Source organism: Phycodurus eques, chromosome 2 (assembly GCF_024500275.1).
Source record: "Phycodurus eques isolate BA_2022a chromosome 2, UOR_Pequ_1.1, whole genome shotgun sequence".
In the NCBI taxonomy this organism is placed as follows: domain Eukaryota; kingdom Metazoa; phylum Chordata; class Actinopteri; order Syngnathiformes; family Syngnathidae; genus Phycodurus; species Phycodurus eques.
Window position 1 is genome coordinate 1,842,842 of NC_084526.1, and position 18,045 is coordinate 1,860,886.

At 45.6% G+C, this 18,045-nt stretch overlaps 3 protein-coding genes across 6 annotated transcripts in view; 1 reads left to right on the plus strand and 2 right to left on the minus strand.

Annotated features, from left to right (window-relative positions):
* LOC133417659 (zinc finger protein OZF-like) overlaps positions 1–14,939 on the plus strand; it is a 29,815-nt gene extending 14,876 nt beyond the window's left edge. Inside the window, exons 2-3 of one of the 4 annotated variants that reach the window (XR_009770385.1) lie at positions 230–905; positions 1,864–1,954. Coding sequence is in view for 3 of the 4 variants with exons in the window: in XM_061705609.1 (XP_061561593.1) it covers positions 12,161–12,278; positions 12,846–14,200 (1,473 nt within the window). In the remaining variant the exon portion in view is untranslated. Of the gene's footprint in view, positions 1–229; positions 906–1,863; positions 12,279–12,845 lie in introns of those variants that run through there. The other 3 variants (XM_061705634.1, XM_061705609.1, XM_061705617.1) reach the window with 3 other exon arrangements.
* On the minus strand, positions 6,287–9,034 carry LOC133417692 (zinc finger protein OZF-like). The gene is made up of 2 exons (XM_061705692.1): positions 8,322–9,034; positions 6,287–7,846 (listed from the first exon to the last, which is right to left on the minus strand). Exons 1-2 carry the CDS (start codon positions 8,431–8,433, stop codon positions 6,501–6,503), a joined length of 1,458 nt encoding a protein of 485 aa, XP_061561676.1. The 5' UTR covers positions 8,434–9,034; the 3' UTR covers positions 6,287–6,500.
* A 1,743-nt stretch (positions 14,940–16,682) lies between the features above and the next one.
* On the minus strand, positions 16,683–18,040 carry LOC133418272 (zinc finger protein 500-like). Its single transcript, XM_061706799.1, has 2 exons — positions 17,776–18,040; positions 16,683–17,386 (listed from the first exon to the last, which is right to left on the minus strand). The coding sequence occupies exons 1-2, from the start codon at positions 17,966–17,968 to the stop codon at positions 16,755–16,757; spliced, it is 825 nt and encodes a 274-aa protein (XP_061562783.1). The 5' UTR covers positions 17,969–18,040; the 3' UTR covers positions 16,683–16,754.
* Positions 18,041–18,045: the final 5 nt, after the last annotated feature.

Below are 18,045 nucleotides of genomic sequence, written 5' to 3' on the forward strand. Positions count from 1 at the left end.
CAGTTCTACAGGCGGGTTTAATTCTACAAAAACATTTTGCCAACACATGTCCACATTCAACATCCGAGTAGAATATTTGTCAACGCACTCCCGTAGACATGAAAAAAATAAAAAATCACTAAAAATATAAATATTCACATTTATTGATGATTATCTGGCTGCAAATCTTGTTTAAAAATCATATAAGCTGTTGGATTGTCTGCTAGTTCTAGTTTGCATTGTTCTGTAGAGCCTGCCTGAGGGAAGGAGCCGGAAGAGCCACCAGTGACCGGGGTGCGGAGGGTCCGAGAGGATTTTGCACGCTCTTGTCTTAGTTCTGGCAGCGTGCAAGTCCTCAATGGTGGGTAGGGGGGTACCGACAATCCTTTCAGCAGTTTGGATTGTCCGTCGCAGTCGGAGTTTGTCCTTTTTTGTAGCAGCACCGAACCAGACTGTGATGGAAGAACACAGGACCGATTCGATGACGGCTCTGTAGAACTGCATCAGCCGCTCCCGTGGCAGACCGTGCTTCCTCAGAAGCCGCAGGAACTACATCCTGTGCTGGGCCTTTTTCGAGGACGCAGTCGATGTTGGTCGCCCACTTCAGGTCCTGAGAGACTGTAATTCCCAGGAACTCGAAGGTCTCGACGGTTGACACAAGGCAGCTGGACGGCGTGAGGGGCGGCTGTGGCGAAGGATGCCTCCTGAAGTCCATCATCATCTCCACAGTCTCGAGCGTGTTCAGCTCCAGGTTGCGTCGGGCCGCTTCCTGTCGATATGCAGACTCGTCACCGTCCTCGATGAGGCCGATGGCGGCGGTGTCATCTGCAAACTTCGGGAGTTTGACAGGTGCGCCGAGGTGCAGTCGTTCGTGTAGAGAGAGAGGAGCAGAGAAGAGGAGCGCAGAAGCGAAGAGAAGATATGAAGTAGGCTTGCTTGAATAAATTGGTATAATTCCATGTGAGTTGTGAATGCAGGTCAGTGCTTCTGATAAGGGTTAGGGCAGCAGAGAAGGGTCTGAAGGCCCCCACTCTGCACACCATGGCATAGTTAGCCCATTACATCTGTGTAGCTTAACCTTTTCCGCGATGCACAAGCCAATCATATCACAGTGTCCCGCCCAGAACACGAGCGGGATACCTAATAACGCGACAAGGGAAGTCCGCAAACCTGTTTTGCGGGTTTGGTCATGTGACGTTCCGCATATAGCGGACTGTGAATACACGGCCCATTTTGGAGCTGGAGGAAATAACGGATCACAGGGATGCTTATAACCTGGATACCGAGCTCACAAAAAAAATAGTCTGATGCCCTGATTAAACCACACGCTAAGTTAGTTAACCAGTCACTCAGTACCAAGGAAGTGCGAGATAGCCACGGTAACAACCATTTTCAAACCTCTCTGGGAGCAAGACAGCTGTAGCCAGCGAGAGGCCAATCAGCATCCTCCCTATTATACAAAAGGTTGATGAAAAAGTGGATCGCGAAACTCGTGATTAAACATCTAGACAAAGGTTTCACCCCACTCACTCCATGCAGTCGAGTTTCCGTCCTTATCACTCCACCGAGTCAGCAAAGTGGACTGCTGGTTTTCGGAATAGGTTAGGGACATGCTGGATGAAAGTTTGTGGAGGTGCTGTGTTCCTGGACCACAGAAAGGCATTTGACACCATTGACCATCAGGTTCTCTTGACAAAGTCAACATACTTTAATTTTACTGCAAACACAGAGTTGGAGTTCCACAAAGATCCATCCTTGGTCCCTTGCTTTTGTTCATGACGTATTAATCACCTGTGTGATGTCTGTCCAGGGTTTCATTTATAGATGAATGCAGATGACAGAGTACTTGTACTTTTTTTGTGTGTGTCTTCCTGTGTTCTGCAGACGCTGGTGAAGATCTTCGTACTGAGCGGCAAGCGCCAGAGTCCCCCGCCATCAAAGAAGAAGAGGCGCTCAAGCTCCGTCACATTAAAGATGAAGATCGAGAGGATGAAATCACCAAGTTCCCATCGACTGGCGTCAGTGTGAAGAGTGAAGAAGATGACCGAGAAAGTGATGGAGACCGACGTGAAGGATCCCAATCAGACCGTCTCATCGCTCCACTATCAGACAGTGACGGCATCACAGTTCACTCTTCTGACTATGATGATGCCGACGGCAACGATGGGGATGATGATGACGTCGACTACGACGATAAACAGTCTGTAGGTGATAGGACATGCCACACTGATGACAAATGTGTCAGATGTTCTCACTGTGACAAAACTTTTTACAACAAGTCAGCCTTGAAAGCACATACAAGATCACATACGGGAGAAAAACCTTTTGCCTGCTTAGTTTGTGGTAAAAGATTCTCTTTAAAGACAAATTTAACACAGCACGCCAGAACACACACTGGGGAGAAACCTTTTGTCTGTTCAGTCTGTGGTAAGACGTTCTCGCGCAAGGAGAATTTGAACATACACACAATAACACACACTGGAGAAAAACCTTTTGCCTGCTCACTTTGCGGTAAAAAATTCTCTTTAAAAAGAGATTTGACAATGCACACAAGAACACACACCGGGGAAAAACCTTTTGCCTGCACGGTTTGTGGTAAAAGATTCTCCCTAAATAACACTTTAACAAGACATACGAAAACACACACAGGAGAAAAACCTTTTGCCTGCTTACTGTGTAGTAAAAGATTCTCTTTAAAAAGAATGTTAACGATGCACACGAGAACACACACAGGAGAAAAACCCTTTTTCTGCTCAGTTTGTGGTAAAAGATTCATTGAGCAGGGACATTTAACAATGCACAAAAGAACACACACCGGAGAGAAGCCTTTTACTTGCTCAGTTTGCGGTCAAAGATTCTCGATGAAGACAAATTTAACAAGGCACACAAGAATACATGATGGAGAGAAACCTTTTACTTGCTTAGTTTGCGGCAAAAGATTCACTCAGAACGGAGATTTAACAATACACACAAGAACACACACTGGAGAAAGACCCTTTGCCTGCTCAGTTTGCGGTCAAAGATTCCCTTCAAATTCACATTTAACAAAACACACACGAACACACACTGGAGAAAGACCCTTTGCCTGCTCAGTTTGCGGTCAAAGATTCACTCAGAGCTCACGTTTAACAAGGCACACAAAAACACATGCTGGAGAGTAGCGATTCCGTTGCAGTGAAAAGATTTTCTGGTCAGGATCAGTTTAAGAGACGCAAATGTGCTGGTGAGAAGGGGAGGAGTCAGCGAAGCTGCAGAATAATCTGAAGAAACTGAGGCTGTGTCGGAAATCATTGGCCCTCCTTGAGAAAGTCAAATCTCCTAACCTTTATATCACCTTCCCATAACCTTTGTTGGAACACGTCATCCGTTCAAGGAGAGCCGAAAAAGTGCTTCCTTACGAACGTGGGAAAAGGAAAACGCCCTTTCAAGTGAATTTGTCTCGACTTTTCCCGATTGGCGTAACCGTGTGACGACGAGTATTGCCGACATAAGTCTCGGGCTTGCAGACTTCACCCGCAAAATATTTACTTCATAAAAAAATAAAAAGTATCTTTTAAAACAATTCACAGATTATACCCATGGAAAGTGTTTCTACAATGATTCAAAACAGATGTAGATACTAATTGCCCTTTTTTTTTATTAAAAAAAAAAAAAAAAAGATCAACTGAAGATATCACGAATTGTTGAAGCTTTGTCGGTGGAATTCTTTCCCATTCTTGCTCGATGTACAGCTTCAGCCGTTCAACAGTCCGGGGTCTCCGTTGTCGTCGTTTACGCTTCATAATGCGCCACACGTTTTCAATGGGAGACAGGTCTGGACTGCAGGCAGGCCAGTCTCGCACCCTCACTTTTTTACTACGAAGCCGCACAGTTGTAACACGTGCAGAATGTAGTTTGGCATTGGCATAAGAAGGGGTGTCCGTGAAAAAGACGGTGCTTGGATGGCAGCGTATGTTTCTCCAAAACCTGTGGACTCGTCGGACCACAGAACGCTTTTCCACTTTGCATCGGTCCATCTTAGATGAGCTCGGGCCCAGAGAAGCCGGCGGCGTATCTGGGTGTTGTTGATAAATGGCTTTTGCTTTGCACAGTAGAGTTTCAAGTGGCACTTCCGGATGTAGCGCCAAACTGTGTTTACTGATTGGTTTTCTAAAGTGTTCCTGAGCCCATGTGGTGATATCGTTTGCACACTAATGTCGGTTTTTGATGCAGTGCCGCCTGAGGGATCGAAGGTCACGGGCGTTCAATGTGGGTTTTGGGCCTTGCCGCTTCCGTGCAGTGATTTCTGCAGATTCTCTGAACCTTTCGATGATATTACGGACCGCAGATGATGAAATCCCTCAATTGCTTGCAATTGTCCGTTGAGGAACATTGTCCTTAAACTGTTCGACTATTTTCTCCCGCACTTGTTAACGAAGAGGTGAACCTCGCCCCATCTTTGCTTGTGAATGACTGCGCAATTCAGGGAGATCAATCATGGCACCCACCTGTTCCCAATTGGCCCGTTCACCTGTGGGATGTTCCAAACAACTTTTTTGCCACCTGTCCCAGCTTTTTGGGAACATTTTCCAGCCATCAAATTCAAAGTTCGCGATTATTTGTTAAAAACAATCAAGTTGATCAGTTTGAACATTTTATATCTTGTCTTTGTAGTGTATTCAATGAAATATTGGTTGAACATGATTTGCAAATCATTGTATTCTGTTTTTATTGATGTTTAACACAATGTCCCAACTTCATTGGAATTGGGGTTCCATTATTGGCTCAGTGACATATACACAAATGTCGATATAGTCATCGAAAACCACTCGCGCAAATTTGAAAATGAACTCAAACAAAATTTTAGGACCGTTAGATGCCCCATGAAAGCCATTAAAATCTTGGATGTATGTTGTCTTTGTAATGTATTTTTGTATTATGATATTGTGTCTTTTTGCCACTTATTGTGCACCCCCCCCTCCCCGCCCCTCCCGTCAATTGTAAGTTCTGTTTTCTGAATAAATATTAACCATCACCTTCCATCAGAATCCATTTTTTTCCTACTGTTTGACGCATGAGTCAAAATGAGTCTGTGACATTGCAAAACGACAGGATCAGATTTTCGTAGAAACAAAACTCGTGATTCAAGTACCTGCCCACTTTGTTTTTGGTACACGCCCACTCAACTCAGCTGAACATCAACACGGGATTTCCGGGTTTGAAGCGAGCGAGTCTCAGCCTCTGCCAAGCCAAAAGTCCAGTCTTTGAACGCGTGGCTGCCACAAGACGCGGTGATATCACCAAGGACCAATCAGAGCAAAGCTGTTTGACATATTTAAATTCGAAATATATATGTTTTTTATTTACAGAAAAAAAAGCATCCAAACTCATCAGGAGAAGCGTCGTCATGCAACCAGACAATGACACAAAACACACCGCCAACACAACAAAGGACCTCATCAGGAGGGGGGGGGGTGGAGTGGAAGATCTTCAACTGGCCAAGTCAATCACCGGACCTTAACCCAATAGAGCATGCATTTTACCTCCTGAGGAGGAAACTGAAGGGAGAAACCCCCAGAAACAAACAAGAACTGAAAGAGGCCTGGAAAAGAATTTCAAGCGAAGAATGCGACCGTCTGGTGACGTCGACGGGTCGCAGGCTTGATGCAGTGATTGCAAGGAAGGCTTAGGCCACCAAATATTCAACGTTATTCACTTGAAGTTCATTTAATCGTGCCTGTTGCAGTACTTTTTGCTCACTTGGAAAGTGGGTGGCTTCAAACGAAAAAAAAGTGCTCTCTCGAAGAGACTCTTCGGCCCAAAAATCCCGGCCGATACCAAACCCTGACTTTATTCGGTATCTAATCGGTACCAAAACGTGTTTTTTTTTCATCAAGGCAGCGTCACAGTAACATATTATATAATAGCAGAGTTTTATTTATTTTTTTTTTTTTTAAACAACAGCTCAAAGATGATGTGCTTACCGGGGCCCGGTGCTGGAGTCCGCCACACGATGATCTCCCGCTCGATGTGGCATCATCAATTTTCAATCTTATTTCCTGCGCAACTATAAATCCGAGGCTTTTCGATAACATGCAATACGGCCATCAATCATTTTTCAATGATCAACATCGATGTCAGCCAGAAATAGAGGATTTATTAACCACAATAGCCGGTCATAAATCATAGACATCAACGTCAGGCACCATCGACACCGCAATGATTCAATGTTTATTTATCATAACGAAATTCAATTGCCAGCACGCAGACAGTTCGGATGAAATATCAACATTTCGTCAAATGTCCTCTTGCTGTCCGTGATGATGTCGTTCTTTAGGCCGCACCCTTAAAAAGGTGCACTTCCCAAAAGATAAATACGGCAGTGCCTCGCCGTTACGCTTTCGAAAACCAGTTTAGCTCTTTCTGTTTGATTTCGTGTTTTTATGTCTCCAGGCTAAGCCCACAATATAAAATCCCCACCTGTATATAGCGATTCAGGAAAAAGGAAACGAGTCTCTGTTTCTCCAGTTTATTAAACCAGTTCATTGACCGCTGCTCTTCCCAACAGCACACTTGTGTCTCTTAAACTGATCCTTTCGAAAGAATCTTTCATCACACACACTACAACTGAATGGTTTCTCACCAGTGTGTGTTCTTGCGTGTATTCTTAAATCTACATTCTGAGTGAATCTTTTCCCACAAACTAAGCAAGCCAAAGGTTTCTCACCAGTGTGTGTTATTGTGTGTCGTGCTAAGGTTGCCTTTCGAGAGAATCTTTTACTGCAAATTGAGCAGGCAAAAGGTTTTTCTCCAGTGTGTGTTCTTGTGTGTGTTTTTAAATCTGCATTCTGAGTGAATCTTTTGCCACAAACTGAGCAGGCAAAAGCTTTTTCTCCAGTGTGTGCTCTTGTGTGGGTTGTTAAATTGATCTTTTGAGAGAATCTTTTACCACAAACTGAGCAGGCAAAAGGTTTTTCTTCTGTGTGCGTTCTTGTGTGCGTTCTTAAATTTGCCTTTAAAGAGAATCTTTTATCACAAAATGAGCATGCAAAAGGTTTTTCTCCAGTGTGTGTTCTGGTGTGCATTCTTAAATCTACATTCTGAGTGAATCTTTTCCCACAAACTAAGCAAGCAAAAGGTTTTTCACCAGTGTGTGTTATTGTGTGTCTTGTTAAAGTTGCCTTTAAAGAGTATCTTTTCTCACAAACTAAGCAGGTGAAAGGCTTTTCTCCAGTGTGCGTTCTTGTGTGTCTTGTTAAATTTGCCTTTATCGAGTAGCTTTTCTCACAAACTAAGCAGGCAAACGGTTTTTCTCCAGTGTGTGTTCTTGTGTGTCTTGTTAAATTTGTCTTTAAGGAGAATCTTTTCCCACAAACTAAGCAGGCAAACGGTTTTTCTCCAGTGTGTGTTCTTGTGTGTGTTGCTAAGTTTGTCTTTAAAGAGAATCTTTTACCGCAAACAAAGCAGGCAAAAGGTTTCTCTCCAGTGTGTGTCATGGTGTGTTTTTTCAACAATGACTCGTTGTAAAACGTTTGGTCACAATGAGAACACTGGATATATTTGTTGTCAGTGTGACATGTCATTTCACCTCTAGCGTGTTCACCGTCATCATAATCGGAAGAGCATACTGTGATGTCGTCACTATCTGACAGTGGTGTGAAGAGGCCGTCTGCTAGTGGTCCTCCACAGTGGTCGCCATCACTTTCGTCACCCTTCACAATAACAGTCAACGGAAGCTTGATGATCTCCTTCTCCGGCGCTTCCTCTTTAATGTGTGGAGGCCTGGGCTCCTCTTCCTTTTTGATAGGAGGAAGCTCTGGCTCCTCCTCTTCGATGTGGGAGCACGCTGGCTCCTGCTGCTCAGGACGAAGATCTTCTCCACTGATGTCTGCAGGACACAAAGGGGGGAAAAAAACAACAACAAAAAACATGGTTCGCTAGAGTCAAGTTTTGCTCAGTCAAGTCTCATGTTGTGACTTAGTTGTGTATTATTGTTTGCGAGGGAATCCGATTTGTGTCAATAAAATATCAAACAAAGGGAGCGATGTCAACTGTGGAATATTTTTCAGAATTGATAGTTTTTATTATCTGCATTATTTGGAACGTCACATGAACAAACCCGTAAGTTGTAACAAACAAATTGTGGGGGTTTTCAGGGGCTGGAATAGATGAACGGCATTTCATTTCATTTTAATATGGAAAATGTTATACGATACGCGAGGAATTTGAGTTTGAAAAAACGAATTTAGGTCAAGGACCCACATAGTTATTTGTGTAAATGAGCGTCAGTGATGATAACTCGAAACAAGACACGAGCACGAGGATTGATTTAGTAAACAAGTGAGCGCGAGAGGTGAACCAACCTGCTCTCTGCAACAAATCCCGAGCTTGCGGCTCCAGGAGTTGATGTTCGGTCTCTTCCGCTCGAGAAATGTCCTCCCCGTACTCTTCTTCCTTCACACTTCTGCCGCACATTTTGTTTTATGCGACCATTGCAATACTTTTCAGTCACACTCGAGCTCCGCGAACCCACGTGTCGCGAACAATCGCGCGTCTCTTTGTTAGCGGCTAGCAAGCTAAGATAAACTAAGCTAAGCTAAGCTAAACGCGCTCGGGGAAACTTCAGCGTGCACCGAGACAAGTTTATCCGGACACGAAGATTGAACTTATGTCGTCTTCGGCCAGTAGAGAAGTGACGGACGTCCTGTTTCGAGGCTGCAGTCCGTTCAGTGCTGACTGAAGAAGAATTATTTAGCGAATTACTGGAGGCGTCTGTGGTTAACCAACACGTATACGGAAGTAGCTCTGCAGTGGACGTAGTACGGCAAGTCCACTTGGACAAACTAAGGCTTGCGCCTCACGTTCGGGAGAGGCAGCCGTCGATAGAAGCTACAGGTCGAAAAATAGAAAGGGCTAAGTGTTTCTAAACACAACAGGGGTTTATTCCGAAAAGATGGATTTACTTTTGTAAACCACTGTAACTGTAAATCACAACTCCCTGGATGTTGAAGCGATTTTGTGTGTCCCAATGATCCCAGGAGCTAAGTTGTCTGGGGCTTCACGCCCCTGGTAGGGTCACCCGTGACAAACAGGTCCGAGGTGAGGGACCAGACAAAGCACGGCTAAAAGACCCCTGTGATGAAAACTATAAATGGATCCGAGCAGATGTGGGTATACTTATTGCCCCCCGGCTCGGCGCCTGTACGTCGCCCCGGTGGACGACAGGGTAGCCTCCCTCCGCCTTCGGGTGGGGGGGATGGGTCCTGACTGTTGTTTGTGCCTATGCGCCAAACAGCAGTTCAGAGTACCCACCCTTTTTGGAGTCCTTGGAGGGGGTGCTGCAGAGTGCTCCCGCTGGGGACTCCATCGTTCTGCTGGGGGACTGGGAGGAACGGCCCCCCCGATCAGAACCCGAGCGGTGTTCTGTTATTGTCATCATTATGGACAATCCGTCATCACGGATTGTCCATAACGAACACCAAGTCCACACGTGCACTTGGCACCGGGACACCCGAGGTCGCAGTTCGATGATCGACTTTGTGGTCGTGTCGTCGGACTTGCGGCCGCATGTCTTGGACACTCGGGTGAAGCGAGGGGCGGAGCTGTCAACCGATCACCACCTGGTGGTGAGCTGGCGCCGATGGTGGGGGAAGATGCCGGAGGGTCTGCTGGGAACGTCTGGCGGAATCCCCTGTCAGAAGGAGTTTAAACTCCCACCTCCGACAGAACTTTGCTCATGTTCCGGGGGAGGCGGGGGACACCGAGTCCGAGTGGACCGTGTTCCGACCTCGAGTCGGGACGTTGTGAGTCGGTGGGGAGAGTACTTCGAAGACCTCAATTCTACCAACAACCTTCCCATGAGGAAGCAGAGTCTGGGTTCTCTGAGGCGGGCTCTCCTATCTCCGGGGTTGAGGTCACCGAGGTGGTTAAAAAGCTCCTCAGTGGCTGGGCCCTCAAGGCTCTGGATGTTGTAGGGCTGTCCTGCTTAACACGCCTCTGCAACATCGCGTGGACATCGGGGGCGGTGCCTCTGGATTGGCAGACTGGGGTGGTGGTGCCCCTTTTTAAGAAGAAGGACCGGAGGCTGTGTTCCAACTACAGGGGGATCACACTCCTCAGCCTCCCTGGTAAGGTCTATTCAGGGGTGCTGGAGAGGAGGGTCCGTCGGGAAGTCGGATCTGAGATTCAGGAGGAGCAGAGTGGTTTTCGTCCAGGCCGTGGAACAGGGGACCATCTCTTCACCCTTGGCAGGGTCCTCGAGGGTGCGTGGGAGTTCGCCCGACCAGTCTACATGTGTTTTGTGGACTTGGAGAAGGCGTTCCACCGTGTCCTTCGGGGATTCATGTGGGGGGTGCTTCGGGAGTATGGGGTACCGAGCCACCTGATACGGGCTGTTCGGGTTGTGCAGGGACCGCCCTGTACGACCGCAATCAGAGTTTGGTCCGCATATCAGGCAGTAAGTCGGACTCGTTTCCGGTGAGGGTTGGACTCCGCCAAGGCTGCCCTTTGTCACCGATTCTGTTCATAACTTTTATGGACAGAATTTCTAGGCGCAGCCGAGGCGTAGAGGGGGTCCGGTTTGGTGGCCTTCAGTATTGCATCTCTGCTTTTTGCAGATGATGCGGTTCTGTTGGCTTCATCAAACCGTGATCTCCAACTCTCATTGGAGCAATTCGCAGCCAAGTGTGAAGCGGCTGGGATGAGAATCGCCACCTCCAAATCCGAGACCGTGGTCCTCGGTCGGAAAAGGGCGGCGTGCCCTCTCCGGGTCGGGGACGAGATCCTGCCCCAAGTGGAGGAGTTCAAGTATCTCGGGGTCTCGTTCACGAGTAAGGGAAGAATGGAACGATCATAACAAGATGAAGATGAGGACATACTTGGGTTAACAACGCATTGCAAGCGGGTTGCGTGGTACGCGTTTGTGTGAATGCGGAGTGTTGAACGTGTTCTTTGTTCTCGTCAACCATATGAAATAAGTCGAGGGAGGCTAAGAAACGAGGTGAAGAAAAGCGGGGTTCCACTATTTGGACTCAACACTGAAGAAATGAAAGCAATTCTTGATTTTTGCTCCCGAGTACTGTACGTATGTGTGCACGGTAGATGGCGCTAACGCATCTCAAAGGCTCCGAACCCGGGGCCTTACCGGAGGTCAACTGGGTCACCGCAGTCGTTAATTCCTTCAGAGAAATGTCAGAGCGCAGGACATCTGTTGGCAAAACATTTCCACTTGACTTTTTCCCCACTGATTTAAGGAGGGGAAAAAAAAAACATCCTTCTTCGCTCTCCAATGACGACAAAATAATTGCACATTTTCAGTCCCCCCCCCAGTCTTCTGTGCATTTAAAGATGCAACCCGTCCGTAAAGAGTTCATATTACTAAAAGAAAGAAAAACCCAACCAGCCAAAGACAACAGCAGAGGAAACATCAGTTCCAATTTCTAATTTCATGATCAAGTCTCAATTTTTGTCTGTCTGTTACCATTTCAAATTTTCAGATCAGCAGTCACATGCTTCCTCTCTTACGAACTGTCAAACATCTGGAAAATATGCGTGGACATCCACCGGTTTACCGAATGCATCCTCCTCCTCCGCGAGGCACGGACAAAAACCGTACGAAAGCCAGACTGACCTCTCTTTATACACTGTGAACATGCAACAATCACACTGTGGGAAAACGAGCATTTACAGAAATATTCAACATTATTCTTCCGACTCTCCCTCAGGCTTCTCTGAAACGCACCACCACAGAAGAAGAAGACGACGCCGAAGAAGAAGAACACGAAGAAGAAGAAGACGAAGAAAAAAGAACAAGAAGAAGAAGAAGACGAAGAAGAAGAACACGAAGAAGAAGACGAAGAAGAAAAGAAGACGAAGAAGAAAAGAAGAAGCAGAAGAAGACGAAGAAGAAGAAGCAGCCGCCGCCGCCGCCGCCGCAGCAGCGTTTGGCTCAATATTTCTTCCTAATGCGTACTGAACAGACTAAAGCCTTCACACCGGACCTCAATCTCTACTCTTCGTGTCCGGCGAATCTCGTTTGGTGCACGTTGAAGCTTAGTTTAGCTAATCTTAGCTGAGTTTACTTTAGCTCGCTGGCCGCCTGCCAACAAAGAGACGCCTTTGTCCGCAGCACGCACGCCGGAGATCGAGCGTGAGTGCCAAGTGTTGCAGTCGTCATTTTACAACAAGTCATCGTCGCGCGAACATGTGCGCACAGAGTGCGAAAGGGGCAGAGTGCGAGGGGCACATTTGTCGGAGAGAAGAGAGCGACCGTCAGCTTCTGGACGCCGTTTGCGAGCTGCAACCTCGAGATGCGTCCCAAAGTTTGTTCACTTCTTGCTCTCACTCGTTTCCTTCCTCAACAATATCCCCGCGATCCTTCGTGTTTTCAGTCCTCATCGCTGGCATACGTTGACACAACTACCTTCATGGTACAATGCATTGACTCGCGAGTGGAAGTCGTTTCGTGACCAAGCTCGTACGTCAAAGTCTTGGCTATCAAATGCAATTTTCCTCATTTCAAATGAAATGAAATGCCATTCATCTGTTCCAGCCCTGGGGGGAAAAAAGACAACCAAGATTTTTATTATGTGTTACGTGTTTGGTCACGTGACGGATAATCCATTCTGCAAATATTTGTCAGCGTCAGGCCGAATTCCTTTGTGTTTATTCAATCTGTGAATGACGCTGCGCAATATCTTTCTTTCCTTTGTGTGTCCCACGTGCGTGTGTAGCTTGAAGGTTCATCATTCATCATAATATCCGTGCTAATCTTGTAAACATGTCTGGCAACGAGTAAAACGTCGTAACAATATTACGTGACATAAACGTCACAGCATGATACTTTGACTTGAGCAAACTGTGTGTGTTTTTCTTCTTGGGTTCTGCAGACGTCACGGAAGAAGATCTTTGTCCTGAGCGGCGGGAACCAGAATCTTCCCACATTAAAGGAGAGGAGCCAGAGCCGCCTCCTCCTCTCAAAAAGGAAGAGCAATCCAAGTCTCTTCACATTAAAGAGGAAGAGGAGGAGGAGGAGATCATCAAGTTTCCATTGACTGTCGTCGTCAAGAGTGAAGTAGGTGATGGGGACCATTGTGGAGGATCTCAATCACGCAGCCTCTTAGCTCCACTGTCAGATAGCGACGACATAACGTCGCACTCTTCTGACTATGGTGATGATGATGAAGAACAACGACCTTTGAAAGGTGATTTGACGTGCCCCACTGACAACAAATGCATCCACTGTTCTCACTGTGACAAAACATTTTACAACAAGTCATCGTTAAAAAAACACACAAGAACACACACCGGAGAAAAACCTTTTGCCTGCTTAGTGTGTGGTAAAAGGTTCTCAAAAAAGATCAATTTAACAACGCACACAAGAACGCACACAGGAGAAAAACCATTTACCTGCTCGGTTTGTGGTAAAAGATTCTCAAGAAAGGCAACTTTAACAAAACACACAGTAACACACACTGGAGAAAAACCTTTTTCTTGCGTAGTTTGTGGTAAAAGATTCACTCAGAATGTCGATTTAAAAATACACACAAGAACACACACCGGAGAAAAACCTTTTGACTGCTCAGTTTGCGGTAAAAGATTTTCTTTTAAGGCAAACTTAACGATGCACACAAGAACACACACAGGGGAAAAACCGTTTTCCTGCTTAGTTTGTGGTAAAAGATTCACCAAAAAGATCAATTTAACAAAACACACGAGAACACACACCGGGGAAAAACCTTTTGCCTGCTTAGCTTGTGATAAAAGATTCACTCAGAATGCAGATTTAATCATACACACAAGAACACACACTGGAGAAAAACCTTTTGCCTGCTTGCTTTGTAGTAAAAGATTCTCTTTCAAGTCAAGTTTAACAATGCACACGAGAACACACACTGGTGAGAAACCTTTTGCCTGCTTAGTTTGTGGTCAAAGATTTTCTGGAAAGAAACATTTAACAAGGCACACCAAAACACACAGTGGTGAGAAACCTTTTGCCTGCTCAGTTTGCGGTCAAAGATTCTCTCGTAAGGAACGTTTAATATTACACACAAGAACACACACTGGCGAGAAACCTTTTGCCTGCTCAATTTGTGGTCAGAGATTTACTCAAAAGAAGCATTTGACAAGACACACAAGAACACACACTGGTGAGAAACCATTCAGTTGCAGTGTGTGTGAAAAACGATTCAATGAAAAGTGTCAGGTGAAAAGACACAAGTGTGCTGGTGAGGCGGCAAAATAAACCGTGAAGAAAACTGATGCTGTTTTGGTCGTCATTGACTCACTCCCGACTCGCAAATCAACCGGATGGGAATTTTGATGTCCGGGACGATGCGTTGACGAAGCTTAGAGGAATTCCAGACGTGAACGCTCCAGACTGGTTCAAGTAAATAAGCTCATCGGCGAGATCATGAGAGGATAGAACGGAACTACTGCAAAGTAAACACAACGATTGTGAATAAGGGAAAAAAAAAAAAAATATCTATATATTTTTTGTTGCTGAAGTGATCAACTGCACCCAACTAAAGAACAGGAAAAAATAGTGAAATGGTCAAGAATTGAAATGTTAGAATGATGAAAAGAAATGAGCAATTATTCAAATATGACATACACACAAAAACAAAGCTGCGGCGAAAGGTATTGATATTAGACAGCACATTCTCAACTAACTCGGGAAATGTTTATGAATCAAGAAATGTGACGTAAATGAAATGATTGTGGTGGGAAACATGAAAATGGAGCCATGTGAAGAAATGGAAGCGATTATTGTGTCAAAATGTAAGAGGCTAATCAAAGAGAAGTATAATCTAAGATCTGTGTTTCTGTCTTTACTGCCTTTAAATATGAAAACAATGTGGGTTGTAAGCCATTGCAGTAATCATTACAGATCACTGGGTGGCGCTAATGTGCTACCATAGTGAGCAAAACTCGTCCATTTGGTTTTTTGGTTTGGATCTTTTTTTGTAACAACCAGTCTTGTTCGTATATGTCCAATAAAGTTTTTTTGTTTTGTTTTTTTTAATAAAAAAACCTGTTCAGCATCGCCTACCCACTCTTAACTACAATGCATTGTTTTTTTAACATCTGTTTTATTCTTTTGTCAATTCCGTGTTTATTTGATGCAGTGTCCTTCAGGGGGTCTAATTGTTAAATGATGTAACTTTTGTGTGCACTCATTTTAAATTGAATTACTTAAGTGCAGATTATTTTCCTATATTCAAGCATATTACATTTTTGATACTTCAATGTTGGTCATACAATCCCAAATTCCAATGAAGTTGGGACGTTGTGTTAAACATAAATGAAAACAGTATACAATGATTTGCAAATCATGTGCAACCTATATTTAGTTGAATCCACTACAAAGACAAGATATTTCATGTTCAAACTGATGGATTGTTTTTAGCAAATAATCAGGAACTTCGAATTTTCTGGCTGCAACCCGTTCCAAAAAAGCTGGGACAGGGTCATGTTTAGCACGATGTTACATCACCTTTGAACAACATTCAATCAACGTTTGGGAACCGAGGACACGAATTGTTGAAGCTTTGTCGGTGGAATTTGTTCCGATTCTTGCTCGATGTACAGCTTCAGCCGTTCAACGGTCCGGAGTCTCCGTTGTCGTATTTTACGCTTCATAATGCGCCACACGTTTTCAATGGGAGACAGGTCTGGACTGGAGGCAGGCCAGTCTAGTACCCGCACTCTTTCACTACGAAGCCACGCTGTTGAATGTGGTTTGGCATTGTCTTCCTGAAATAAGCAGGGGCGTCCGTGAAAAAGACGTCGCTTGGATGGCAGCGTAAGTTTCTCCAAAACCTGTATGTACCTTTCAGCATGAATGGTGCCTTCACAGATGTGTAAGTTACCCATGCCATTGGCACTAACACATCCCCACACAATCACAGATGCTGGCTTTTGAACTTTGTGTCCATAACAGTCTGGAAGGTTCTTTTCCTCTTTGGCCCGGAGGACACCACGTCCACGATTTCCAAAAACAATTTCAAATGTGGACTCGTCGGACCACAGAACACTTTTCCACTTTGCGTCGGTCCATCTTAGAGGAGCTTGGGCCCAGAGAAGCCGGCGGGGTTTCTGGGTGTTGTCGATAAACGGCTTTGGCTTTGCATAGTAGAGTTTCAAGTGGCATTTCCGGATGTAGCGCCCGACTGTATTTACTGACATTGGTTTTCTAAAGTGTTCCTGAGGCCACGCGGTGATATCCTTTAGACATCGATGTCGGTTTTTGATGCAGTGCCGCCTGAGGGATCGAAGGTCATGGGCGTTCAATGTCGGTTTTCGGCCTCGCCGCTTCCGTGCAGTGATTTCTCCAGATTCTCGGAACCTTTTGATGATATTCTGGACCGTAGATGATGAAATCCCTCAATTCCTTGTAATTGTACGTTGAGGAACATTGTTTTTAAACTGTTCGACTATTTCCTCACACACTTGTTCATAAAGAGGTGAACCTTTAGTTTAAGTTTAGTTCCGTATGGACATACCGCATCAATGCTGTACTCACCGAGGAAGAATCATTTTGTGACGCCAATCAAGCATCTGTAGTACATAAAGATTGAACATAAATAGAAAAGAAAGCCTTTATTGTCATTGTATTGTGCAGACACAACGTCATCGGCGTTAAGAAAATAGTAAAAACACAACCGATAAGAGGAAAACAAATCAAAAGCAAACAAAGATACGGTTTCGCATCAGACATTGTTTCCGTCGACGAGCCGCAAACCCAAAGTGGCGCGTCATTCGTAAAAAACGTGAGATTCCACCGTGGTGATGTTTCCTCAGTTTCCTCCACGGCTTCCCTGACCGCTGCTCTTCTCACGAGCGCACTTGTGCCTCTTCACCCAACTCTGATCATTGAATCTTTTATGGCACACGCTGCAGCTGAACGGTTTCTCCCCGGTGTGCGTTCGCGCGTGTGTTGTCAGAGAGCGCCTCCGAATGAAGCCTTTCCCGCAAACTGAGCAGGCAAAAGGTTTTTCTCCCGTGTGCGTTTTTGTGTGCATTGTTAAATTTCCCGTCATCGAGAATCTTTTGCCGCAAACTGAGCAAGCGAAAGGTTTTTCTCCCGTGTGCGTTCTTGTGTGTCTTATCAACAACGACTTCCTGTCGAATGTTTTGTCGCACTGAGCGCATTTGACTCGTTTTTTGCCGGTCTGACTCGACGCCTCCTTTTTGGGGCGTTCCCCGTCGTCATTATCGGGAGAGCGCGACGTCACGTCGTCGCTGTCCGAGAGCGGAGCCAAGAGGCCTCGCCGTCGGGGCCCTCCGCTGTGCTCTCCCTCATCATCTTCGCTCTTCAGCATCACACCAGCCAAAGGCAACGGGGTGATTTCATCCTCCTGCGCCTCTTCTTTAATGCGCCGGCTGCATTCTGGCTCCTGATCCTCAACATGAACACCTCGACTGTTGCCTGCGGGACACAAGACGAAAAACGCACAAGCTTAGTCAAGTCTCATGTTTATATTATGTTTTCACTTGTCCAGTCCACTCAAAGTGCTTGAAAGGTTTTGTGATTTAAATGCACTTTATTTATTATCATACTCGGGTCTCTGTTTTCTTCTCTTACAAGAATCACCATTTAAAAAAAAAATTAAGAATAAATAAACTAACTGTATTGTCCTCTTTGAGTGTTTGTAATCTTGAGTGTAAAAAAAAAAAAGAGTCGCATTTATGTGACGTCATGTAGTGCCCGGATGTTGGACTTCGATGCCCTCGAATTGCATGAAATAAAATTGACCGCAGACATTGTTCCACAAAGGAAGGAGTTCGTCAAGATCGGCGAGTCAGAAGTGTCCGAACCTGCTGTTCGCGGTCGATCCCGAACCCCGCGAACGGCGTCCAGTTGCCGACGTTGTCTGTCGTTCTCCTCTTTTGCGCGACAAAGTTGCTCCTCGTACTGCGCCATCGTTGTCCGCAACAGCGCGCAGATTTCCTCGACGGCCGCGCTCAGCCGCGCGTGCAGCAGCGCTCGGATCATTTCGACTTTGCACATTTTTTTTGGGCCCGATTCGCAATTCTACAGCCACACGCGAGCTCTGCTGGGCGATGCGTTGCTAGCAAAACGCGTCT

What these genes read in the sequence shown, in the direction of transcription:
- LOC133417692 (XM_061705692.1), bottom strand. Translation starts at nt 8,433, where the DNA reads ATGTGCGGCAGAAGTGTGAAGGAAGAAGAGTACGGGGAGGACATTTCT. An exon ending in GGATTTGTTGCAGAGAGCAG is followed by an intron (nt 7,847 to 8,321) that starts GTTGGTTCACCT and finishes TGTGTCCTGCAG; the next exon opens with ACATCAGTGGAGAAGATCTT.
- LOC133418272 (XM_061706799.1), bottom strand. Translation starts at nt 17,968, where the DNA reads ATGTGCAAAGTCGAAATGATCCGAGCGCTGCTGCACGCGCGGCTGAGC. An exon ending in GGATCGACCGCGAACAGCAG is followed by an intron (nt 17,387 to 17,775) that starts GTTCGGACACTT and finishes TGTGTCCCGCAG; the next exon opens with GCAACAGTCGAGGTGTTCAT.